This window comes from Artibeus jamaicensis, unplaced genomic scaffold (assembly GCF_021234435.1).
Source record: "Artibeus jamaicensis isolate MK-2021 breed Jamaican fruit bat unplaced genomic scaffold, CSHL_Jam_final contig_463, whole genome shotgun sequence".
In the NCBI taxonomy this organism is placed as follows: Eukaryota; Metazoa; Chordata; class Mammalia; order Chiroptera; family Phyllostomidae; genus Artibeus; species Artibeus jamaicensis.
In genome coordinates, this window is record NW_026521841.1 from 2,199,889 (window position 1) to 2,226,532 (window position 26,644).

At 37.7% G+C, this 26,644-nt stretch overlaps 1 protein-coding gene across 1 annotated transcript in view; it reads right to left on the minus strand.

Annotated features, from left to right (window-relative positions):
- Positions 1-26,644, minus strand: part of EPB41L5 (erythrocyte membrane protein band 4.1 like 5) — a 177,296-nt gene that overhangs the window by 116,133 nt on the left and 34,519 nt on the right. The window contains exons 4-11 of the mRNA XM_037146265.2: positions 21,231-21,273; positions 20,200-20,278; positions 18,958-19,002; positions 18,725-18,777; positions 13,098-13,218; positions 12,875-12,962; positions 12,033-12,121; positions 8,903-8,972 (exon numbers count right to left, since the gene is read on the minus strand). Coding sequence (XP_037002160.2) covers positions 8,903-8,972; positions 12,033-12,121; positions 12,875-12,962; positions 13,098-13,218; positions 18,725-18,777; positions 18,958-19,002; positions 20,200-20,278; positions 21,231-21,273 — 588 coding nt within the window. The remainder of the gene's footprint in view (positions 1-8,902; positions 8,973-12,032; positions 12,122-12,874; positions 12,963-13,097; positions 13,219-18,724; positions 18,778-18,957; positions 19,003-20,199; positions 20,279-21,230; positions 21,274-26,644) is intronic.

The window sequence follows — 26,644 nt, forward strand, 5'->3', positions numbered from 1 at the left end:
AAAATAAGAGACCAGAAATTGTAGCGGACACTGAAAAATGAGAAGGTAAGGAGACTGCTGCAGGACAATAAGGTCCCAGGGACCAGCACAGGGAACAAGTTGGCTGTAGCCCCAGGCCTGGCGCTGGGTCTACAACAGACTCCTTGGGGGCCATGGGACTGCCACAGAGACCTTGGGAGAGAGCAGGGTCAGCCGCTCCCTCCCTCCCCAGCCAAGCAGGGTTTGAGCAGCACCGGGAGAGACCTGGGTGCTTGAAGTTGCCAAGAGGAGAATAAGGAAAGAGGCAAACACACAAGGGTCGTGATCACCCGTGGAGTCTGTGGTAGCCAGCTGTGGAGAATTGAGAACCCCGCAGTGACGTGCACTGACCCTGATAGTCACCAGTCTGGCAGGAGAATTGGGTTGTATTGAGCAGCAGGCTTGAGTAGGAGGAATTTCTCAAAAACTAAAACTGTTTGGGGGATTCTCCAGTGACAGCTGCTCAGCTTACTCCCCACTGAGTTGGGCAGCAATCCTGAGGCTGTGTGGAAGGCCCTGCTTTCCCCCATAGTACTGCAAAGGGTTCACACCCAAACCCGGGGGATGCAGGCAGCCTGGCTGGGCGTGCACACACACCCAGCCAACAGCGATGACCCCCTGGGAAACAGTTCAGAAGAAGACCTGGATCACCCACGAAACATGCCCAAGAAAGGCGCCACTCTAACTCTTGGGAGAGTGCTTGCAAGACTGGCTGAGCATACATCGGGAAGAGAGAAAAGCCACACCTATCGCCCCTCAGCCTGCTGCAGCCAGTGAGACCAGAAATACCAGAGTGGCCAGTTTAACACCAGCAAGAGGTATTTTCTTTAAAGTAATCTTTTTTTTTTTAAATTTTTTTTTTAAGATTTTATTTATTTATCTTTAGAGGGGAAGGGAAGGAGAGAGGGAGAGAAACATCAATGTGTGGTTGCCTTTCATGCGTCCCCTGCTGGGAATTGGCCTGCAGGGAACTGGTCTGCAACCCAGGCATGTGCCCTGACTGAGAATCGAACCGCGATTGTCTGGTTCGCAGGCCTGCGCTCAATCCACTGAGCTACACCAGCCAGGACTTATTTTTTTAATTTTTATTATTGTTTTATCTTTAATACCTTTTTCCTCTCTTTCCTATTTTCTTCTTTTATTCTTCCTTCAATTCTTTCCAATTTTATCTCTTCCTCCTCCCTTCTACTGCCCTTTTTTTAATTCCCACAAGTGAAACAAAAAACGTGGAACTGTGAAAAGACCAGAGTTGGACCCAAAGAGAAGGCATTCCAATAGTTGAGACAGTGAGACAAATTTCACTTTGCTATTGCAGAGAAACCACAAGCTACTGCATATTTGTATTATTATTTTTTCATTATTCTTACATCTTTTATTTTAATAGTATATTTGTATTCCTCTTCTTTCTGTATAGTCTTCTTTGCTAGGCTGGTTATGTTGCATCATTTGACAGGTTTCCCCGTTCTCTCTTCCATGGTGTAATGCTAATTTACAATCCTTCATGTCACTTCTGTTCCTTTAGCACACTATTCAAAGTTCTATACACCCTATTCATGTTATCCAGATCACACAGATTCTGTCATATGATGTTGCTCTAATATTATTGTAAATAGTAGCGGTTCCATACAGTTGTAAATACTTCACAACACGCCTCCTGGATCTTAGCCCACTTCACAGTTTCATGAACTCTATTACTGTAGTGGTTAACTCTATTCTCTCACACACTACACCTATTTACTATCCTTTACTCTCACCTTACCTCAGAATCTGATTTCCCACAACCTCACTGCTTCCTAGATCCAACTCACAATTCTTCCCACCTCAAGAGTCTAATCTTCTTTCCATCCTTTCTTAAACATGTCTAGTTGGGGTGACGGTAATGGTTAACACTATTCATAGCCAAAGGATGTCCTATCTCTTCTCTACTTGCTACTACTGTAAATATCATAGGATACTCTCCTGCTGTCATGAACCATTTTGAATTCCCCTGCAACTGATCTCTCTCTCTCTCTCACACACACACACACACACACACACACACACACACAAGAGTAGGTAGAAGCAGTGAACACCAGGATACTCACTGGAAGAGGAAACCCAACAACAAAGGAGCCACCAAAAGATAACAACAGAAGAAGGTGAAGGACAAAGTGGAAACCACACAAACGTCAACCAACTACCCATCTGGAAATACAACTAAATAATGGAGAAACTACCCGGTACAAAAACCTGAACAAAAGCAAAAGACAATCCTCAAAACCTTGTACATACAGAAGAACTAGCTCAACACAACCTGCCCTGACTAGTACAACAAATTACAAGAGGTGGTAAACACAGTAACCCTCAGTTAACCAGCTGGTGGGAAAGACCCACAAAAGAAAGAACTGAAAAACAATCAAAACCCAAAGACAAACTCAGAGCTAAATTAAAGGACAGCCCAAGACCAGTGATCTCAGGAGATCAAGGAGACTACATCACTAAATCTCACAGGTATTCTACCACAGAAGTTCACACCATAAACCCAGGGAGCCAGAACAGATCAATTTAAGAACCTAAAGCTAACAAGAAGAGTCTTACAAACAATAAGAAGACAAAGAAACAATCCCCAAATGAAAGGAAAGGAGGAAGCCTCAGAAAGAATGCTAAATGAAATAGAGTCAAGTCAGCTATCAGATATTGAATTCAAAGCACTGGTTATCAGGAAGTTCAAAGAGCTCACAATGAGCTACCAGAAACTACATGGGAACTACAATGAACTCACGGAAAACTGTATCAACATGAAAAAGGAAATAGAAACTATCAACAAAGGCCAAGAGAAAATGAAGAATGCAAATTTTGAACTGAAGAACACAGTGGAAGGAATCAAAACCAGGATCGATGAACCAGAAGATCAAATCAGCAAGCTGGAGGACAAAGTAGAAAAAAACACCCAGTAAGAGCAAAAAAAGGAAAACAGGCTCAGAAAGAATGAAGAGGGGTTAAAAGAAATGAAAGACAATATGAAACATAATAATATCTGAATAATAAGGATACCAGAAGAACAGCAAGGGATAGAAAATCTATTTGAAAAAGTAAAAATGGAAAACTTCCCTAATTTGATGAGAAAAAGTCACACAAATCCAGGAAACACAGAGAGTCCCAATCAAGAGGAACCCAAAGAAGCCCACTTCAAGACACATCAACATTAAAATGGCAAAATTCCAAGACAAAGAGAGAATCTTAAAGGCAGCGAGAGAGCCCCAATAAGGTTAGCTGCAGATTTCTCAATTAAAACGCTCCAAGCAAGAAGAAAATGACAAGAAATAATCCAAGTAATGAGAACCAGAGGCTTGCAACCAAAGCTACTTTACCCAGCAATGTTCTCAATCAAGATGGAAAGCCAAATAAAGAGCTTCCAAGACAAAAGAAGTCTAAAAGATTCCACCTCCACCAATCCAGCTCTGCAAGAGATGCGAAAAGGAATGCTTTAAGGAAAAGAAGAAAAAGAGAGAGATAGAGAGCAACAAAGGTACAAAAATGGCAATGAGTAAGTACCTATCAATAATAACCTTAAACGTAAATGGATTAAATGTTCCAATCAAAAGACACAGAATACCTGAATGAGTAAGAAAGAATGACCCACACATATGCTGTCTACAAGAGACCAAGCTCAGGACAAAAGACCTACACGGAGTGAAGGTGAAGGGCTAGAAACAAATTGTCCAAGAAAACAAAAGACAAAAGTGGGGGTAGCAATTCTCATTTGAGACAAAAAAGAATTAAAAAAAAAAGACCATAAACAGAGACCCAGAAGGTCACTTCATAATACTCAAGGGAAGAATCCATCGAGAAGAAATAAACATTGTAAACATATATGCACCCAACATAGGATCAACCAAATATATAAAAAAAAATCTTAGAGGACTTCAAGAAAGATATTGACAGCAACACAATTAAAGTAGGGGATTTTAACACTTCACTGTCAAAAATGGACAGATCTTCCAAACAAAAATATCAACAAAGATATTGTGGCATTGAACAACGCTCTACACAAAATAGACTTAACTGGTATGTATATATAGGGCCGTTCATCCCAAACAAACTAAATACACATTCTTTTCAAATGCACCTGGAACATTTTCAAAGATAGAACACATGATAGGACACAAAACAAGCCTCAACGAATTCAAGAAAATTGAAATCATACCAAGCATTTTCCCCAACCACAACGGATTGAAACTAGAAACCAAACCCAAGGGAAAAACCCAAAACACTCAAAATCGTGGAGATTGAATAGCATGCTGTTAAACAACGAGTGGGTCAAGAATGAAATTAGAGAAGAAATGAAAAAGTTTCTGAAAACAAATGAAAATGAACTCACAACAACCCAAAACTTATGGGACACAGCGAAGGCAGTCCTGAGAGGGAAGTTCATAGCAATACAGGCCTGCCTAAAAAAGACAGAAATATTTCAAACAAACAACCTAACCCTACACCTACAAGAACTTGAGGAACAACAACAAAGAGAGCCTACAGCAAGTAGAAGGAAGGAAATAACCAAGATCAGAGCAGAATTAAATGACATAGAGACAAAAAGCACAATTCTAAGGATCGATGAATCCAGGAGCTGGTGTTTTGAAAAGATAAACAAAACTGACAAGCCATTAAGTAGGCTCATCAAGAAAAGAAGGGACAGAACACAAATAAACTCAATCAGAAATGAAAGAGGAGAGATTACAACTGACACCACAGAAATAGAAGGGATTATAAGAAATTACTATGAAGAAATATGAGAAATTTGAAAACCTAGGTGAAATGGACAAATTTCTACAAAAATATAATCTTCCAAAACTCAATGAAGAAGAAGTAGAAAGCCTAAACAGACCAATAACAGCTGATGAAATTGAAGCAGTAATCAAAACACTCCCAAACACACAAAAGCCGTGGACCAGATGGTTTCACAGAAGAATTCTGCAAAGCATTTAAATAAGAGCTAACCCCTATCCTTCACAGACTATTCCAAAAAATTCAAAATGATGGAAGACTCCCAAACTCTTTTTATGAAGCCAACATGATCCTAATCCCCAAACCAGATAAAAACAAAACAAAGAAAGAAAACTTCAGGCCAATATCACTGATGAACATATACACTAAAATCCTCAACAAAATATTGGCCAATTGCATCCAACAATGCATTAAAAAGATCATACACCATGACCAAGAGGGATTCATCCCAGGGATGCAAGGATGGTTCAATATTCACAAATCAGTAAATGTAATACAACACACAAACAAAGCAAAGACAAAAATCACATGATCATATAAATACATACCGAAAAAGCATTTGAAAAGGTACAGCACCCATTTATGATAAAAGCACTCAGCAAAATGAGAATAGAAAAAGCTGTCCTCAAAATAATAAAGGCCATATATGAGAGACCTACAGCCAACATCATACTCAGTGGGCAAAAACTAAAATCTTTCCCACTAAGATCAGGAACGAGACAAGGTTGTCCACTTTTACCATTTCTATTCAACATATTATTGAAAGTAACAGCCAGAGGAATCAGACAAGAAAAGGAAATAAAAGGCATCTAAATCAGAAAGGAGGAAACAAAACTGTCATTGTTTGCAGATGACATGATAGTATACATGGAAAATCCTATACACCCAACCCCAAAACTACTCTACCTGATTAATGAATCTCGCAAAACAGCAGGATACAAAGTCAATATCCAGAAATCAAAGGCATTTTTTACATTAACGATAAAACATCAGAAGCAGAAATCAAGGAAAAAATCCCATTGAATACAGCAAAAACAAAAATAAAATATCTGGGAATAAACCTCACTAAGGAGGTAAAATATCTGTAGGCAGAAAACTACAGAACACTGAAGAAAGAAATCAAGGAAGACACAAATGGAAACATATACCGTGTTCCTGGATTGGAAGAATTAACATCATCAAAATGTCCATATTACACAAAGCAATTCATAGATCCAATGCAATACCTATTAAAGTACCAATGGCATATTTCACAGACATAGAACAAACACTTCAAAAATCTCTATGGAGCCATAAATGACCCCGAATAGCAGCTGCAATTTTGAGAAAAAAGAACGAAGTAGGAGGGATTACATTACCTGATATCAAACTGTATTACAAGGCCACTATAATCAAAACAGCCTGGTACTGGCATAAAAACAGGCACATAGACCAATGGAACAGAACAGAGAGCCCAGAAATAAACCCAACTCTCTACAGTAAATTAATATTCGACAAAGGGGGCAGTAACATACAATGGAGTAAAGATAGCCTCTTCAACAAATGGTGTTGGGAGAACTGGACAGCTACATGCAAAAAAATGAAACATAAGCACCAACTTACACCATACACCAAAATAAATTCAAGGTGGATAAAAGACTTAAATATAAGCCTTGAAACCATTAAAAGTCCTAGAGGAGAACATTGGCAGGAAAATCTCAGATATTTCACGCAGCAACATTTTGACTGATATGTCCCCTAGAGCAAGGAATATAAAGGAAAGAATAAACAAATGGGATCTCATCAAAATAAAAAGTTTCTGTGTGGCTAAAGAAAACAGTATTAAATTAAAAAGACAACCAACTGTAAGGGAAAACATTTTTGCCAATGATACCTCAGACAAAGGTTTAATCTCCAAAATATACAAAGAACTGGGCCCTGGCTGGTGTAGCTCAGTGGATTGAGCGCCTGCAAACCAGACAATCGCGGTTCGAATCCCAGTCAGGTCACATACCGGGGTTGCAGGCAGGTTCCCTGCAGGCCAGTTCCTAGCAGGGGACGCACAAAAGGCAACCATACATTGATGTTTCTCTCCCTCTCTCCTTCCCTTCCCCTCTAAAGATAAATAAATAAAATTAAAAAAACAAAACAAAATATACAAAGAACTTACACGACTCCCGCTCTAAGCAGACAACCAACCCAATTAAAAAATGGGAAAAGGACTTGAACAGACACTTCTCCAAGGAGGACATACAGAAGATCCAGAGACACATGAAGAAATGCTCAATATCGCTAGCTATCAGAGAGATGCAAATTAAAACCACAATGAGATACCACTTTACACCAGTCAGGATGGCTATCATAAACAAAGCAACCAACAACAAATGTTGGAGAGGTTGTGGGGAAAAGGGGTCCTTAGTTCACTGTTGGTGGGATTGCAGACTGGTACAACCATTATGGAAAACAGTATGGAATTTTCTCAGAAAAATAAAAATCGACCTGCCTTTTGATTCAGCAATTCCACTGCTAGGATTATATCCTAAGAACCCTAAAACATCAACTTCAAAGACCCTATGCACCACAATGTTCATAGCAGCACAATTTACAATAGCCAAGAGCTGGAAGCAACCTAGATGCCCATCAGTAAATGAATGGATCAAAAAATTGTGGTACATACACACAATGGAATTCTATGCAGCAAAGAGAAAGAAGGAACTACTACCCTTTGCAACAACAGGGATGGAGCTGGAAAGCATTATGCTGAGTGAAATAAGCCAGGGGTTGAAAGACACATACCATATGATCTCACCTTTAACAGGAAGCTAAACAACAAAACAGACAAGCAAGCAGAATAAAAACAAAGACACTGAAATAGAGAATGGGCTGACAGTGACCAGAGGGGAGAGGGGAGGGAATTTAAGGCGAAAAAATGGGAGGGATTTCGAGGAACAAGTACAAAGGACACAGGGACAATAACTAAGGGGGGGGGAAATGGGAGGGAGGTGGGGTGCATGGGGCAGGGTGGGCTGGGATGGGAGAAATAAACAGAAAACTGTACTTGAAAAATAACAACAACAAAAAAACATGCAACACCTGAGTATTTAGTCCCAGGCATTGACCCCTTTTCCCTTAGATTGTCAAATAGAAAAAAAAGACAAAAGCCAACAAAACAATAAGTGTTTGGTATGAATAAACCAAAATACTACCTCTTTTTGTTTGTCAGATTGGTAAAAAAATATATTTCTTTGTATGCTGAAGAATTTTGGTAATTTGTATGTGCCATGAGATTTAAAAAAGGTGAAAAATAGTAGCCACCACCAAAATTAGGATACATATTGGTTCTCTCATTCCCCAAAATTCACTGTGCTGTCCTTCACTATACCTAGTCCCAAACAATCAGTGATCTAATCTCCATTTCTACAGGTTTCCCATTCCCAGATTGTCACATAAATAAACTCATATAGTCATGATCTTTTGAGTCTGGCCTTTTTCACTCAGCATAATGCATCTGAAATGAACCCATGTCATTGTGTGTATCAGTTAGGAACTACATTTAACTGGAAAAAAAACAAAAGCAATCCTTAGTTTAGAAAACTTTATTTATAGATATTAATTATTAGGTAGAACTTCTTGATTAATCTTTTCAATCGGGTACTAAAGAATAGTTACTTAAGTTTAATTTGTACACACATGAGATAATTATCAATGAAGAAAAAAGAATATTCTTTTAAATTGCCTTTAATCTTAGGGGCAGAAAAACCATATTTTTAATATGGTGTGACCTGAAACAAGAAATTATTTAATTAACTTATCAATTATATTAAACTCTATGGCTCTATAAAACAAGGAACATTTTCTTCTTTTAGAAATTTAAGCCCTGCCTGGTGTAGCTCAGTAGATTGAGCACAGGCTGCAAACCAAAGGGTTGCTGGTTTAATTCCTGTCAGGGCACACGCCTGAGTTTCAGGCCAGGTGTCCAGTGGGGGGCACGTGAGAGGCAACCATGCATTGATGTTTCTCTCCCTCTCTTTCTCCTTCCCTTCCCCTCTCTCTAAAAATAAATAAAATCTTTAAAAAAAAAGAAATGTAAATTACCACATAACAAAGTCATTGTTAATAAGCAATGAAATGCAGTTCCCACCTGATCATCATCTTCTACCACCACCAGGGTCAATTTAGTCTTCTTAAAATCCAATCTGGTTATCTTAGGCCTGTAACAATATGAGAATAATAGCTAGATTTCAAATAAATGTCAAAAAAAATGTTGTTGTTAGTTCAAACACATTAATCATCTAATTTCTGAACTGAACCCTGGTAAGGGTAAATATAACCTGCACTGCCCATCAAGAAGGCCGCCAATCAAAATAGTTAATAGGAGAAAAAAGTTTCAAAAGCAATTAACTCTAGCAAATTAATGCTGCACATTTATCAGGCATTAAAAATATTAAGGAGCCCTGGCCCAGTGGCTTAGTTGGCTGTAGCACTGTAGCACTGTCCTGTGAAACAAGAGGTTGTGGGTTTGATTCCTAGTCAGGGCACATAAGTAGGTTGAGGGTTCAATCCCCAGCCAGGGCATGTACGAGAGGCAACTATTCAGTGTTTCTCTCTTACATCAATATTTCCCTCTCCCTCTCTTCCCCTCCCTCTCTGTCTAAAATCAATAAACATGTCCCTGATGAGGCTTTAAAAATGTTAAGGAAAAACAAATGAAGAAATCCATATAAATATTTCAAAGGCTCCTGCCCTGGCGTGTGTGTGTCAGCAGGTTGAGAGCAGGCCTGCAAACTGTAGGGTCACCAGTGCGATTCCCAGTCAGGGCGCACGCCTGGGTCGCGGGCCAGGTCCCCAGTAGTGGGTGTGCGAGAGGCAACCACACATTGATGTTCCTCTCCCTTTCTTTCTCCTTCACTTTCCTTCTCTCTACAAACAAAATCTCAAAAACACTTCATAGGCTCCCAGTTACAGCATAAGGGACCCTCAGGTTTAGTGGCAAAGCAGCAACCCAGGAACTGGATACAGGAAAGACTATAAAGCTTTTTAAAAAGCATAGAGGAAAACAAATGATCAATTAGGGTCTTCAACTCTATTTCCTACAGCAATTTTGGTTTGAGGAAATACATCTTTAATTAAAAACATAAAATTTTAACCTCACTTTATGGCCTACTTTCCAACTCTATCTCCTGTACTAAAACCCTAAACAACCTATCACATTTGAACTTTCCACTTCTGGGAACTATAAAATGCCAAAACAATGAAATTCTTACTGATTTTCAACATAACCTACATAGAATATAACTGTAAATGAAAGCTGTTTACAAGAGCTGTACTAAAACAGTGAGTGAGCGTAATAGGTGGAAGAGGGGTATCTATCACTTATTTAAGTGTAACAAATACTTACATAATGCCTACTGAGTATCAAGTAGTCTTCTAAGTGTTTTATATGCATTAATTCAATTCATTCTAACAATAATCTATAAAAATGCTTTATTTCTCTTTCTAGAGAGCATTTTCTGACGATGAAGCATCTCCCATTAACCCACTGGGCAAGCGAAATGTCAGCGAATTAACACTCAAGGACTGGGTAAATAAACATCGCAGCTACCTCTCCCAGCAAGGGAGGGTAATGAAGGTGCTCTGCTCAAGTCTCTCAGGAAAGTCCCTAGCAGGGACACCTGGATGCAGAAACAAATGAAATACTATTCTCAACTTAAGGGGGAATACTTTTCGACCTAAAATTCCATTCTTGCCTCAATTATCAAGAAAGCATTAAGAGAAAAACATACCATTTTAAGGCATCCAAGAACTCAAATATTTTACCTCCTACACCCTTTTCGCAAGGCAGTTACTTGAGAAAATATATATAAAATTAGAAAAAACAAAAGCACAGAGAGGAAAATAAGGAAGAAAACACAGGATCCTGACTGCAAAACAGAAAATTGGAAGTCCCAAGATAAAAACTATAGAGCATCTTACACAGCAAACAGGTCACAATGAAATAGAAGAATCATTTCATGTAACTGTTGAGAATTTTAAAGTTGAGAACACAAAAAAGCAGGTATTTTAAAGGGATGTGTGTGGTGCTGTGTAAGACACTGGGGGAGGGGGAACCAAGAACATTAGTAAACACAAAAAGCTATAGTAAAGAAAGGTAATCCAAGTTGGGATTTCAAGGATTTTGGAATTGGGGATACATCAGGAAAAAGAGACAGAAGTATTCCACAATGAGCGTTTATTGAGAGGTGCTTGGAGGAGGTTGCACAAGAGGGAAAGTCTTTCACAGGCAGAGAACATCCAGAGACAAATGGCACAGGACACCACCTAGAAAGAGAAGAAATGGGAACTGCCAGAAAGAAGGGGAATCAGAGAGGGGCCTTACATGTCTACGCAATGGCATTCAGCAACAAGGGGGATGTCTCTCGGTCAGAGAGCTCTGAAGGGCATTAGTGGTTTGGAGTCTTACATAGCTGAAAGATTTGTTTTATCTATTGCTAGCAGTTTACAGTAGGATATGAGAAAAAGACAGGCTCTAAATGGCTAAAAATACACTCACTGGGCTATATGTAAAGCAAACAGATGTGTAAGAATCTGAGTTTTATGCTGGCGACTTTGAGATAAATAACAGTCCTCACATCCTCACATCGGGGCCAAAATACAGGGCCATCTTTAGTCCACATGTACAACACCAGTATACTACTAAAGTCCGTTACACTGCTGACACAGATATAGTAATGTAAACACTTTCTTGATTTTCAGCTTTTAAAACCAACCAGACAAAACCTGAAAATCTTAACTATGGTTATACATCTATCCTTGATGTAAAACATAAATATAATTTAAAAGTTTGGATAACAGAAGTGGGGACACAGAAGAGAAGCATAGCTTAAAAAGAGATGTGAAAGTATTAATATCTTCCTCTCACACAATAAGGAGTAGGTAGTAAAAAGGCTGTGAAAAAAAGTACTAAATATACTGACACAATTACATGACAAGAGTAAGTGCCCATGTGAACGTTTAATACATAGAGAAATATGCAATATTTTTATTAAAACATAAATTTTGACATACCTTGAAACTAATGAAAAATGCGGGCGGGAGAGTTTTACTGGGACTAAAGATGGGCAAGAGTATGAGAGGAGAGTTTCAATTCATTTAGAAGCTTTTCAGAACAATTTGATTTTCCAGTACTATTTTATGTATTACCTTCATATAAATGTTTTTCCACATTAAAAAACAAAATAACAATATGAATCTTTGACATTAACTCTGCTTACCAAAAAAATAAGCCAATTTTGGTTTCTCCTTCAAAAACGAGAACTCCAGTTGGGGTTAGTCCCAAGCTATAGTCATTCCCATCTCTAGCCTAATTTAATGAAAGCAAAATGTGTTACCTTTATTTGCATAAAATAAGTTTCACAATTTTACACAACTTTAATTTTATAGTCATGGTGAATTATATTAATTATATACCAGTAGTGTTAATTCACAAGGTGTTTTCAACAACTAGAGTATCCAAAACAACATTCAGGAAAATTAGTATGTACATTTAGTTCATTGAAATGCTATAGTTTTATGGTATGTCTTCATTGGAAATAGTTACACTCGCACTACACCAAAAGCTCTTTCCAGATTCTCCCCATATTCTATTCACAACTTAAATCAAAAATTTTGAAAAAAACTGTTTCTGGGAATTTTTAGCTACTTAAACTAGAAATATCTTAAATCATACATAAACTATACTACAGCTTACCAAAATCCTCTAAAGTTACAGATTTTCAACTTTGCTTCCTACATTTACAGAACCTGCTTAGGTTACATGATATAAGATGATATGAATATGAAGTGAAAGAATAAAAAGCGATTTTTAAACACTAAAAAAAAAGCTTCAAAGAGAAGATATACTTTTTGGAAATCTTGTTTGTCTTCTTTCTTATAATTAACCTGTATGTGAGATTCTTATCATTCAAGTATTTAATCTCAGCCTTTATAACCCACTCATCTAAAGTACCCACTGCTATCCTATGCACACCTGACGGTCTTTCTCAGCTTTAAAAATTTCATAGCTTGAATCTCGAAGGAATACATTTTTTCAAAAGCATCACAACACAGTGATTACCTTGACCACATGCATATCAACCCCATACATTTCTAGCCATTTGGCTTTATTCAGATAATTGGTTTCAGCTTGTGCTGGTGTCTGACCTCTGAAATTAGAAAAATATGGTTTTTTAAATAATAATAAATGTAAACCAAATTATATACCAAGTATAGAAATAGAAGAAAACAAATATCAGATTATTACAGTGATGTTAAAGAAAGTATGACAAAATGTCAAGTACCTGTATTCCTTCCATTTCTCAAAAATAGCCAGCTCCATCTCTTCAGTCTGAATGGGCAGGAACCTGAACTCAGATACAAGTTCAGGACTATGCTCAGCAAGATCATAGTCACCAAGTTCAGCTACAAATGTAAGTTTCACAAAGTTATATTTTGCTAATAAGTTTATTTCCTTCTGAATCTCCCTCCACAACCAATTTTACTAATAAATATTGCCAGGACTATAAAGATTCTTAAATCATCAAGTATTGTCAAAACCCAAACATTCCCAAAAATTAACCTAGTTTACACTGATTTCTTTTATTTATTCTTTACTTGTATTTTACATTTTATTTTCTTAAGTATATTTTATTGATTATGCTATTATAGTTGTACCATTCCCCCGCCTTTATTACCCTCCACCCTGCACACCCCCTCCCACCCACATTCCCCTTTTAGTTCATGTCCATGGGTCATAGATTAAGTTCTTTGGCTTCTAAATTTCCTATACTATTCTTAACCTCCCCGTCTATTTTCTACCTACCATTTATGCTGCTTATTCTCCGTAACTTTTCCCTCTCCCTCCCACTCCCCTGCTGATAACTCTCCATGGGATCTCCATTTCTGTGATTCTCTTGCTGTTCTAATTGTTTGCTTTGTTTTTCTTTTAGGTGTGGTTGTTAACAGCTGTGACATTGTTGTCATGTTACTGTTCATATTTTTTATCATCTTTTCCTTAGATAAATCCCTTTCACATTTCATATAGTAAGGGCTTAGTCAGGACAAACTCCTTCAACTCGACCTTATCTGGGAAGCACTTTATCTGCCTTTCCATTCTAAATGATAGTGTTGCTGAATAGAGCAATCTTGGATGTAGGTCCTTGCATTTCATGACTTGGAATACTTCTTTCCAGCCCCTTCTTGCCTCCAAGGTCTCTTCTGAGAAATCAGCTGACAGTCTGATGGGAACTCCTTTATAGACAACTGTCTCCTTTTCTCTTGCTGCTTTGCAGATTCTCTCCATCTCTTTCATCTTGGATAATGTAATTATAATGTGCTTTGGTGTGTTCCTCCTTGGGTCCAACTTCTTTGGGACTCTCTGAGCTTCCTGGACTTCCTGGAAGTATATTTCCTTTGCCAGATTGGGGAAGTTCTCCATTATTATTTGTTCAAATAAGTTTTCCACTTATTGCTCTTCCTCTTCTCCTTCTGGTACCCCTGTAACTCAGATGTTGGAACATTTGAAGATGTCCTGGAGGTTCCTAAGTCTCTCATTTATGGTCAATTGTTTTTTCATTCTGTTCTGGTTGAATGTTTCTTCCTTCTGGTCCACACTGTTGATTTGAGTCCCAGTTTCCTTCCTGTCACTGTTGGTTCCCTGTACATTTTCCTTTATTTCACTCAGCATAGCCTTCATTTGTTCATCTAATTTGCAACCAAATTCAACCACTTCTGTCAGCATCCTGATTGCCAGTGTTTTGAACTGTGCGTCTGATAAGTTGGCTATCTCTTCATTGCTTAGTTGTATTTTTTCTGGAGCTTTGATCTGTTCTTTCATTTGGGCCATTGTTTTTTGTCTCAACGCGCCTGTTTTTTGCCTGAACCACAGTGTCTTTAAGGAACTCCAAACCAAATCTGCTACATAATGTAGTAAGAGGCGGACCCTGTTATGTAGTAAGGGTGGTGCGACCCACCTGGCTGGGGTTGTGATGCTGTATGTGGGGGCAGAGGGTCCGAGAGGGGACAGTGGCACTTGATCAGCTTTCTGACAGTTTTCAGTCACTTACCCTGCTACCCACAATCAAACTGGGCCCTTCTGGTGCTGATTCTCAGGTGGGTGGGTGGGTGGGCTTGTGTACATTCTAGGACCCTGTGGATCTCTCCAAAGAACTCTTCTGTGAGGCTGAGAGTTTCTCCCACTGCCACCTTAACCCCCACAACTGTTTCCAAGCAGTGGTTTGAAGATTTATTTCCCAGCGCTGGGACCCAGGCTTGCGCCATCTGTCTCGCTCCCCAGTTATTCCTCCTGGTTTATCTGTACACAAACATGGGACTGCATGCTCCACCAGCTGCCACCTTGCCAGGTCCGCCAGCTGCTGCCTTGCCATGAGTCCTCTCTGCCCAGCTGCCCATCTCCACCGCTCCTAACGTCTGGACGAATGTTTCTTTATCTCCTTTGTTGTTGGGCTCCCATACAGTTTGATTTTGTCAGTTCTCGTTGTTTGCGTTTAAATTGTTGTCTTTCTTTTGTATAAGGAGGCACAGTGTGTCTACCTACGCCTCAGTCTTGGCCGGAAGCTGATGACTTCCTTTTTATACACATAAATGACATTGTGTGGTTGATGGTATATTTCTAATTAAATATCTTTTAAATAAATTTGTATCTTATGTTTCACTTTTGTGTGACAAACCCTTCCTAGACTTCCACAGGGAAATAATTTTTGACTTTATAATGAATAAATAAAAATATTTAGCAATCCCTAACAACTAGCTGGTATCTGTTAAGAATCTAATACGCAAAGAATGCATCAGCATATACCACTGTAAGATGTTGTCCTAGAATTCTGAATTATTAATTCTAAAGATAGTCTTGCTAAAATATATTTGAGCAGGAAGGCAGCAGAAAAGAACTGAACAATGCGCAAACATTTATATACTTACCTGTGGCTATCTCTAAACTATAGGTTTGGGCAAGAAGGGAAAACATTCTAATTTTCTATACTTTATATTTTTTCCTTTAAAAATATAATCCTGTGCATTAAAATATTTCCATTTTTATAAAAATGTAGCTGTCAACAGAAAAATACTACATTGAGATAATCATAAAAATAGTAACATTTCTTAAAAGATTTTATTTCTTGTTTTTAGAGAGAGGGGAGGCAAGAGAGAGCGGGAAACATTGATGTGAAAGAGAAAAATCAATCAGTTGCTTCCTGTACACACTGTGACAGGGGACCAAGCGCACAACCCAGGCATGTGTGTCCTGACCAGTGACCTTCTGCTTTACAGGACGACACCTAGACAACTGAGCCACACAAGTCAGGGTGATAATAACATTATTTACTGAGCACCTACTCTACGCACTAGAGATAATACAGATGTACTGTCTGTTAACTTCACAATAACCTTAAAGAATACTATCACGGCCCTTCACCGGTAAAGAAATTGCTCTTTTGCCTGAACCACAGTGTCTTTAAGGAACTCCAAACCAAATCTGCTATATAATGTTGTTCAGAATATATATACTGAAATGATTGAGAAAAGTGAACCTGAGAATATGAGAAAAAGCTAATAAAAGTTCTTTTTATGAAGATAAGTGTAATACTTCAGCATGTTTATTCTTAAGGACCTTAAGAACTAATAGGATTTGGTAAAACACTAGACAGGGGACAAAGTGATGCATAAGACATAACATGAAATTTGGAGGAATCCAAAATAATGGTGCCATGGATGAAAAGATCAAGTAAAAATTTTATTTTAAAATAAGTAGGGTTAAGAAATAATATAACAGTCACATGTATAAATCAAACAGTATTTAGTGAGCACTATTCTTAAGTGTTTTGTTAAATACGCCAAAATGTATAAAAACTGTATTTTTAATTCAGACTATATAACAAAATTAATGGTATAACAGATATTGAAAATGACAGCTTTTGGCCCTGGCTGGTGTAGATCAGTGGACTGAGCACAGGCGGTTTGATTCCCAGTCAAGGCACATGCCTAGGTTGCAGGCCAATTCCCAGCAGGGGACACACAAGAGGCAACCATATATTAATATTTCTATCCCTCCCCCTCTTAAGATAAATAAATAAAATGTTAAAAAAAGAAACATTTAGAAAATGACAGCTTTTGAGTAGATTAAAGAATTTTAGAATTAACAACTTTACACAGGAATTAATAAAATGTAAAAAATGTGCTTTTAGAGATTCATGTAATTATATACTTCTTATTATTACAGTGCTAGAGGCACAGCATTTCCAGACTAGTATCTAGTTGATATTCTGCAAATCAGAAAAGTTTTAATTTGCAGATGGGTTAGGACAGTAGATGGAGACAAGCAGATTAACAGTTTATACTGGTTGCAAATTTCTAAAGTACAGAAATTTCCTCCATTCATCAATCCCTCTATCAACAGGAATATATGATTTCTTAAATACTGGAAGCACAAAATAAGTAAAATATTAGGTGTAACATAAAACATTAACAATTTAGCCTTATCTACAGAATAGCAATTATTGGGGATAAATATGGAATCAGCACCTCCCCAAAAAAGCATGAAATTATAATCAGAAAGTTCTTTCCATTCTGTGAACAACAGAAATTATAGTTTTATTAAAATGTCAATTTTTCAGCAGGGAATTCCTAAGTTTAACAGTATATGATCAGTTAAGGTAAAAAATTTGAGGTTTTCTTTATTCTCATTTACTGGAAAACATTTTTATACTCAAAATAACTATCAGAAACTTTTAAATACACTCTAAGTAATTCCTTAATGGATTCATTTTTAAGAGTAAGATTGTTGGGAACCGCTCTGCCTGGCTTCCGGAGTTGTAACTGCCCCCCATGGCTAAGGCTGAGTGAGCGACCTCTGGACTGTGAGCCACTAAGGAGACAAAGCTTATCTCTGGCAGCAGCACTGCTTCTGCTTCATCCCCTGCCCCCAACACTTGGTCAGTTAGTCAGAGAGGGATAAGACCCCTCAGAGTGGGGGCAACCTAAGCCAGACACAATCACTTGGGAGGCCCTTGGGGGTGCTGAAACAAAGAGGGAGTGATGGACCCTCGTTCTCTGGCTATTGTGACATAGCCTGAGTCCCCATTTCCTCTGGGAGAAGCGCTTCCTGGCTCTAATCCACTTAAGCCTAAAAACCTATAATGGGGAAGGTGGTGCATCCTTTTGCCAGCTAGAGCAGCAGGTTCTGGATGATCAGGCATAAAAAAGAGTTCCTAAAGTCCTGTGAAACCTGCTTTGCTAAGAGTGCTTTCATTCATATGGTAAGGGTCTGAGCAGGAAATGACTATGTCTGCCAAAGTTTTTGCAACTCCCTTACCTGATAGACACTGACTCAGACTGAGCCCTCAGATCTCTTTGAAATGTTATCTATTGTTTGATCCTTGCTGCCTGACATTGATTGGTGAGCTTTACCTGTATTCCTGTGTATTAGAACCTAATAAAAGCCGTTGAAGAAGAGGTTCTTGGTCTTTCTCCTCTGAGAGATTGACCATCTCTCCTCCCCAAGCAGATCACGACTTGGTAGTTTCACTTTCATCCATGGTGGATGGGGGGGCTTGCTGGCAAAGCTGCCTCCACATAAGACTAAACTAAACCATATGCCAAAAGCAAGTTACTAATATATAATTGTACTCAAGAAAAAATTAGCTGAGTGTCAATTATAACATTTACCAAATTATCAAGTAGACTACGACTTTTGTTTGAAAACACTATTGACAGAAAAAAAGCAAAAGAGGAAAAATAGAGGGCAAGGTTCTAAAACAAGTGAAAATAAAGTCAGAGTTAGATACTGATACAAATTTGCACAAAAACAGTCCTGGTTTTCTTCTTGCACATGAATTTAAATCTTTTAAAATTTTCTAACACACAATGAAAAAATGACGCTTAACTCCTAATAGTCAACATGAGAATCGTTTACCTTGCAGATTATAAGCTGCCAACTGAACTGCTGTATCAAAGGGACACTCCAATCTGAGACCAAACAGAAAATTGGTTGAACAAGTCAATTTCACAAACCTTCATTTTAAGAGAAACAGAAATACATACTTTATCTTGACTGTTTCTTATTCATAATTAATTACAGTCTATTTTTCAAAAACATTTTTCAGCTACTCAAGAAAAAGCTGTTTACCTTATGCAACTAATACTCACTTTCCACTGAGAATATCTTGTTTTAATTGAAGAACAAATAAATATCTAAGAAAAACAAAAGGCACAAATTTAACTAAACAGAACAGTCTACTGTAAAAATAATCTTACCCTTCTAATTTGAGAAGAAACAATCTTAATTACAGAATTTTACCCACACTAAAATCCATAAAAGAAAAAAAATAAGAAAAAAGTGGCAATAAGCACCAGGAAATGGTAGCACTTGTGCAAGATAACTGCAAGAAAAAAGGCAGGCACAGAATACTATAGTAAAGAGAAAAGGTTTAAGGCAAATTACTGAGAATAAACTGTGAGATGATTTAATTTTCTTCTGACACTTCATTATGTGAAGGGATACAGTACAAATATAACTGTGGATAACAGCTATAATCTCACTGGCGAAGTAGTCAAGAGGAAACCCCTTTGGAAGGTACTCAGCAACTCAATTTTTCACTTAATAGTATGTGGAGTGAGTCATGGATTTGCTGTATCATCAATGAGTAATACCAAGAGTGCAGGAAAAAAGTAAAGTAAGTATATATAACCTAGTTAAGGTTTATTCAAAACCATTCAAACCAAATTAAATCTAACATTTTTTATTAATAACGGCATTTCAATAGGTAAAGAAAACCAGGAGCTAACTTGAATAAACTCCCTGTGGCCAAAGACAGATCATTTTGAACATCAATAAACATGGCAATGTTTTGAAACATATCTACCCTGATTAAAATACATGAATTGATAATGATACTTAAAGAAATGAACTCACTAGTGCCCTGGCTGGGTGACTCAGTAGCTTTGAGCGTGGTTGGTACACAAAAAGATGGTGGGTTCGATTTCCAGTCAGGGCACATACCTAGGTTGCAGGTTTGATCCCCGGTAGGGGCACATACTGGAGGCAACTGATCAACGTTTCTCTCTCACATCGATGTTTTTCTCTCTTCTCTCTCTCTCTAGTCAATAAGCATATCCTCAGGTGAGGATTTAAAAAAAGAGAAGAACTCACTAGTTATCTTTGAAGGATGCTAGGAAATCATTTCATCTTTATTTTGAAAACTAATAAAGGAAAATAACTCTACAGTTAAAAAGCACTTTTCCAAAACAAATTCTATTGTCTGAGGCCTTGTTATGAGGAGCAAGGAATTCACTGCATTAGCTGGAAAGAATTATGGATAATTATCCAACATTTTGGTTAGCCTGACCAAACTTTACCCATGTACATACAACTCTGGAAAGTAGTCTTACCGGGTGAGCTCTTCACGAAGATTATTTGGTTCTGAGGAATAAAACTTAACTCGAAAATGCAGACAATAGGGTGAACCGACTGCCATTAAAAAAAGAACGAAAAAAGCTTTAATTGTTTTATAATTGTTTAAACAGTAAGAATTTACAGTCATTAAATCTGTCAAAATCCACTGAACTGGAGCCAAAAGATAACAGGTTGTGGCAACACTTCAGTTTACACTAGAGGCTTGATTAAACACAAAAAGATAAATCAACAGTTTTTTAACTGTATTAATAGTTGTACAATATAATCATAATCATGCATCCTCTGAAGAATAGATGCCTGTAAATTCTAACAGTTCAGGGCCAAATACATCAAATAAAAATGTTTTGACTGTGTGACCTGACAGCCCTAAAAATCTGCAGAGCTGTGTTTCTCCAGAGTACAGAAGAATGTCTGTTATTAATTATTCCTGGCAAATCCTCCGCACACTTTCCAATTCACTTATTTAACCTGCTTCATTAACTTCTCTATTCTAATGGTTCCCTTACTTTGTAAAGACTAGAGTTGAGGTGCCCTGAAATCTGTTACTATGCAGGACAAGATGTATTATGAATTGAACACTGGTATTTTCCCAACTATTGATAGGAACAATACTGATGTTTTATGTGAATTGCTTCCAGCTATTTTTAATTTTTTAAGAAGTTACTGCTTTAAATTCTCAAAACATTTTCCACAGCTGGGCAGATACAAAACAAGAAAAGTCCAACATAAGAGGTTACTAAATAAAAGTTAAGCATCTCAGGGAACTCACTCTCATTTGCGAGGTGCAAGACTTTCTCCTGGAAACAAACTGTAAGGCACTCGAATCTAATTACCATCAACCCAATATAACTTAAGACCAGTATATCAAATTGAAATTATTTTTAGACAGTAGAGATGGTAAGAAATTCATCTGAAACATGATTTCTTATGTCCCTACTATTAGAAATCAGTTACTAACATATAATTATATAATTCAATTTTTATTTCACAATTTTTCAACACTTACTTTTTACTTGCTTTTTAATACTCTTTGTACCATCCAACCAATGCTGAAAACAAAAACAAAAATTAAACTGTCAAGCAGATGACTGAACTTAACATTTTAATTACTAAAAGTTAATTTTCACCATGCTTTTAGTGATACCCACAATGAAATACAGGGTCCATCACAAATAAAAAAGATTTTGTAATAAAAAGGGCCTTACCCTTTTATTACAAAATCATAAGCATGTAATTCTGTAACATAACAATATCATACTCAAGCACACCATATATTTTAGGTGAAATGTTCAAACTAAAACTATAAATTATCACACCTGCATTATTACCCTACCAACCACACTCAAGCAGGCCTTACTTCTGCCAGACCCTGTATTTCACAAGGAACAAAAAACTAAAATTAGGAGCCCTGGCTGGTGCGGCTCAGTGGATTGAGTGCATGCAGGCCTGCAAACCAAAGGGTCGTAGGTTTGATTCCCAGTCAGGGCGCCAGTGTGGGCCAGGTCTCTGGTTGAGGGTGTGTGGGAGGCAACCACACATTGTTGTCTCTCTCCCTCTCTTCCCCTTTCTCAAAAATATAAATAAAAAAGAACAAAAATGAGAGGACTATCTACCCAAAATCCACAGCAGGTTTATGATACAGATGAGAATAAAAGACCTAAAATCAGATGTGACTACTTACAGTACCTTTATTCTCTCAGTAACAAAAATATTCTAAATTTTCCCCTTAGTTCTCAAAAATAATAATAAATGACTTGCAACTGTTAAAATCAGATAGAAAAGAATCTTTATATTCCATATTCTTATAATAAAAATTTAAGATTAACAGATAACCCCAAATTAGGTGAAATAAAAATGCCACTTATATTTTATAAAACAGATACTACTCAGAAGAGCCTGCAAAATAAAACCAGATTTTTCTCATAACTAAGGTGATATGAAATGAAGCAGTCTTTGCTCCTTTAACAAATAGTGTTAACATTGTGACTAGCATTTCTATAACCTCTTCACTCTGAAATGTCCATAATACAAACAGACCTAAAAACCAATTCCAGAGACTTCAGTTGATAAACCATTCCCAGCTCACTTCTCTTTTTTATTTTACTGATTATGCTTTTACAGTTGTCCCATTTCCCCCTTCACTCCCCTCTACCCTCCCCACATTCCCTCCTTTAGTTCATGTCCATGTGTCATACTTAAAAGTTCCTTACCTTCTACACTTCCCATACTATTCTTACCCTCCCCCTATTTTCTACCTACCATCTATGCTTACTTATTCTCTGTACCTTTTCCCCCTCCCACTCCCACACTGATAACCCTCCACGTGATCTCCCTTTCTGTGATTCTGTTCCTGTTCTAGTTGTTTGCTTAGTTTGTTGTTTGGGGTTTTTTTTTAGGTTTCATTGTTGATCGTTGTGAGTTTGTTGTAATTTTATTATTTGTATTTTTGATCTTCTTTTTAGATAAATCCCTTTAACATTTCATATAGTAAGGGCTTGGTGATGATGACCTCCTCTAACTTGACCTTATCTAAGAAGCACTTTACCTGTCTGCCCTTCCATTCGAAATGATAGCTTTGCTGGATAGTGATCTTGGATATAGGTCCTTGCATTTCATGACTTGGAATACTTCTTTCCAGTCCCTTCTTGCCTGCATGGTCTCTTTTGAGAAATCAACTGACAGTCTGATGGGAACTCCTTAGGAGACAACTGTCCTCTTTCTCTCTTGCTGCTTTTAAGATTCTCTCCATCTCTTACATCTTGGGTAATGTGATTATGATGTGCCTTGGTGTGTTCCTCCTTAGGTCCAACTTCTTTGGGACTGACTCTCTGAGCTTCCTGGACTTTCTGGAAGTCTATTTTCTTTGCCAGACTGAGGAAGTTCTCCTTTCTTATTTGTTCAAGTAAGTTTTCCACTTGTTATTCTCCCTCTTCTCCTTCTGGTGCCCCTATAATTCGGATGTTGGAACATTTAAAGATGTCCTGGAAGTTCCTAAGCCTCTCCATTTTTTTTTGAATTCTTGCTTCTTCACTCTTTTCTGATTGGATGTTTCTTTCTGGTCCACTCCATTGATTTGAGTCCCAGTATCTTTCCCATCACTATTGGTTCCCTGTACATTTTCCTTTATTTCACTTAGTGTAGCCTTCATTTTTTCATCTAATTTGCAACCAAATTCAACCAATTCTGTGAGCATCCTGATTACCAGTGTTTTGAACTATGCATCTAATAGGTTGGCTATCTCTTCATTGCTTAGTTGTATTTTTTCTGGAGCTTTGATCTGTTCTTTCATTTGGCCTTTTTTTTTTTTTGTCTCAGTGTGCCTGTTACATATAAGGGGCAGAGCCTTAGGTGTTTACCAGGATGGGGCAACCCACGTTATATGTGGGGGAGGGGTCCGAGAGGGAACTACGGCACTTGCTGCACTCTCTGACACATTTCAGTTACTTCAGCAGCTTCTCCCAAGCAGGCTGGGCCTTTCTGGTGCTGATCCCAGGTGGGTAGGTGGGCTTGTGTACCTTCTAGGACACAGTGGGTCTCCCCAACAAACTCTCCTGTGAGGCTGGAAGTTTCTCCCAGCACCTCAACCCCCACAGGTATTTTTAATAGGTGTTTTGAGACTTTATTTCCCCGCACTGGCACCCTGGGTTGCGCTCGCTCCCCAGTTTCTCCTGGTTTATGTGAGTGTGAATGTGGGACCATCTGGTCCGCCAGCCACCTTGTGCGTTGCACCCCTCTACAATCCACTGCCTCATTGTGTCTGCTGCCTTGCCAGGACCCCCCTCCATCCAGCTGCCGGATTCAACCTGTCCTACTGGTCTGGATGAATATGTCTACTTTAACTCCTTGGTTGTCAGACTTCCATACAGTTCAATTTTTTGATGGTACTGGTTGTTTTTGTTTCTAAATTGTTGTTGTCCTTATTTTGGTTGTGCAAGGAGGCACAGTGTGTCTTCCTACGCCTCCATCTTGGCCAGAAGTCCTCACTCCTCTTTATTAATCCTTTTACACCACATCAAGTCCTAACAGTGACAGGATACACTTATCCAACTAAGATACACATAACTGTGTTCTCTTCTGCATACTTACAATTCCAAGCACCCTAAACTAGAAGAGTGCTCTTGTGCTAACCAGTTCACAGAGCTAAGGAATCCAGTTTCAGAAATGCAGATAGGCAAAGAGTGGGTAAACAAGGCTGCATTGTAAATAGACTTGTAACCACTTGCTTTTCTTGCCGATTATGTGCCCTAACCTCTTCTCATTCTCTCACAAGATCCAAAAGTAAAATTCACAAAACTACCAGTATGCCAGCAAAGTAGCTCTGGACAATGACATCAGATGGTCAGTAAATATTCCAAGGCAATTAAAACTGTAATATTTTCCTTGGATTACTTAGTCAGCCATCTCTCATCTTTTAATAAATTCAGTTGGATATTCACTTATAAGCATATTTCAATCTAAAAACTGTTCAGTTTACACAGACCCACATTAATAGACTGCTAGGTCAGCCAGTAGGCAGAATACAACTCAATCTATTTGCAGAAAAGATTTCAATCTAGGACAGCAAAAATCCTATCCATCTTGGCCAAGCCCAACAATCCAATATCCAAAAATCCTAGGTTTAACTGTAAAAATACCTACCATAGCCTGGTATCAATTACATACAGTATATAAGAGAAAATTAGTTTTATGACCCAGACTGTTCTCTCCCCACAACCATGGGTCTAGAAGTTGCCCCATCTTCAGGTTTTACCTATTATACTGCATTAAATTAACGATTTTATAGCTGGTCACCTGGGCAGTTTCTTGTAGCCATGCTTAGGGAGACTCTCATACACCACAATGGGTGCAAATGAGCACAACCCTTACAGGAGGTAATCTGACAATGCCTTAAGTACAAATCATTATGGATATGTGCTCATTTACCTAGAAGGAATTATACTACATCAGAAAAAGGTAAGACAATCTATATGTCCAACAATAGTAAACTGTCTAAACAAAGAATAAATATGAAAGAGTACCACACAATAATTGAAATGAATGAAAGCAAATACTTAAAAAACTGGGAAATTACTTACAATATATTGTTAAATTTTAAAAGGTAGGTTATAAAATATCATAAAATATTTTGTCAAAAGGCACAACTTGTATAAACATGCATTTTCTTTTGGACTGAGACACTCTAACAAAACAGTAACAGATATTATCTAGGTGGTTGAGATTACTGGTGGTAATTCTTCATTATTTCCTTTATTTTCAACTTACTCTACCAAAAGAACATTATTATTTAAAACAATAATCATGAACTACCTCATTTTAATATTTTATATAGCCAATATATTTATATAGTTTAATTTTTGGTAATATTACAAGGTATATGGTCAACAGTCCCTTCAATCCCTGCAGTAGGCCACCCCCCCCATATACCCAATTTCTATAATTTACAAACATACCCCACAAGGTGTTATGGGTTTCCAGATTCTTTTCAGAGTTTTGTTCAAACAGGAAAGAAAGAAAAAAAAAGTGTGTGCTGGGACAGAGTAAAGAACAACAGACCAAAACCAAACAGGCTAAATAAAAATTTTGACAAAATAAACTTTCAGGAATATAAAGGAAACATTAATACAAGACAGAAGACAGATGACTTACTATTTCAAGAACAACCTAAAGTCCTCTTAGACTAAACTTAAATTTCATTCAGTTTAAGAAATGTAGGGGCCCTGGCTGGTATAGCTCAGTGGATTGAGCACAGGCCTGGAAACCAAGCAACCACGGTTCGATTCCCAATCAGGGCACATGCCAGGGTTGCAGGCCAATTCCCAGCAGAGGACGCATGAGAGGCAACCATACATTGATATTTCTATCCCTCTCTCCTTCACTTTCCCTCTAAAGATAAATAAATAAAATCTTTAAAAAAAAAAAAAGAAATTTAGGGGTAGTCTCATAAATTTTCCTTAAATCTCTAGTTTGTTCTCTGTTATTCTAAGAAGCATATTAAACACAAAATCATCCCAGTGAATTAAAGGATCAGAAGTTTGTCACAAGTAGGCATTTTAGTCTCTTTTCTACCTGCATATAATTAATAACTTTCTAATATTTGGTATGACCCTAAGACAACCCAAAATTCAGATGAAGCATCAAGCATTTTAAAGTGAAATTTAGTAGCTGGGGGAGTTCTGGGTTTTTCTGGGGAAGGTCTGAGCTCATGTTTGTATATCCTCAAGTCTGTTTTCTTTCATCTCCTCCACATTCCAAGTCCAGAGACTGGAAAATTCAGAGCTCAAAGACAGGATCCTTGGGAGTTGAGTTAAAATTACATTAGAAGATACAGGTGAAAGCATACAGATAGATTCTTGGTTATTTAGTGTGAAACTAACATGGTTCTCTTTCCTTATGGTAAATTAAAAAGAAACTTCCTTTTAA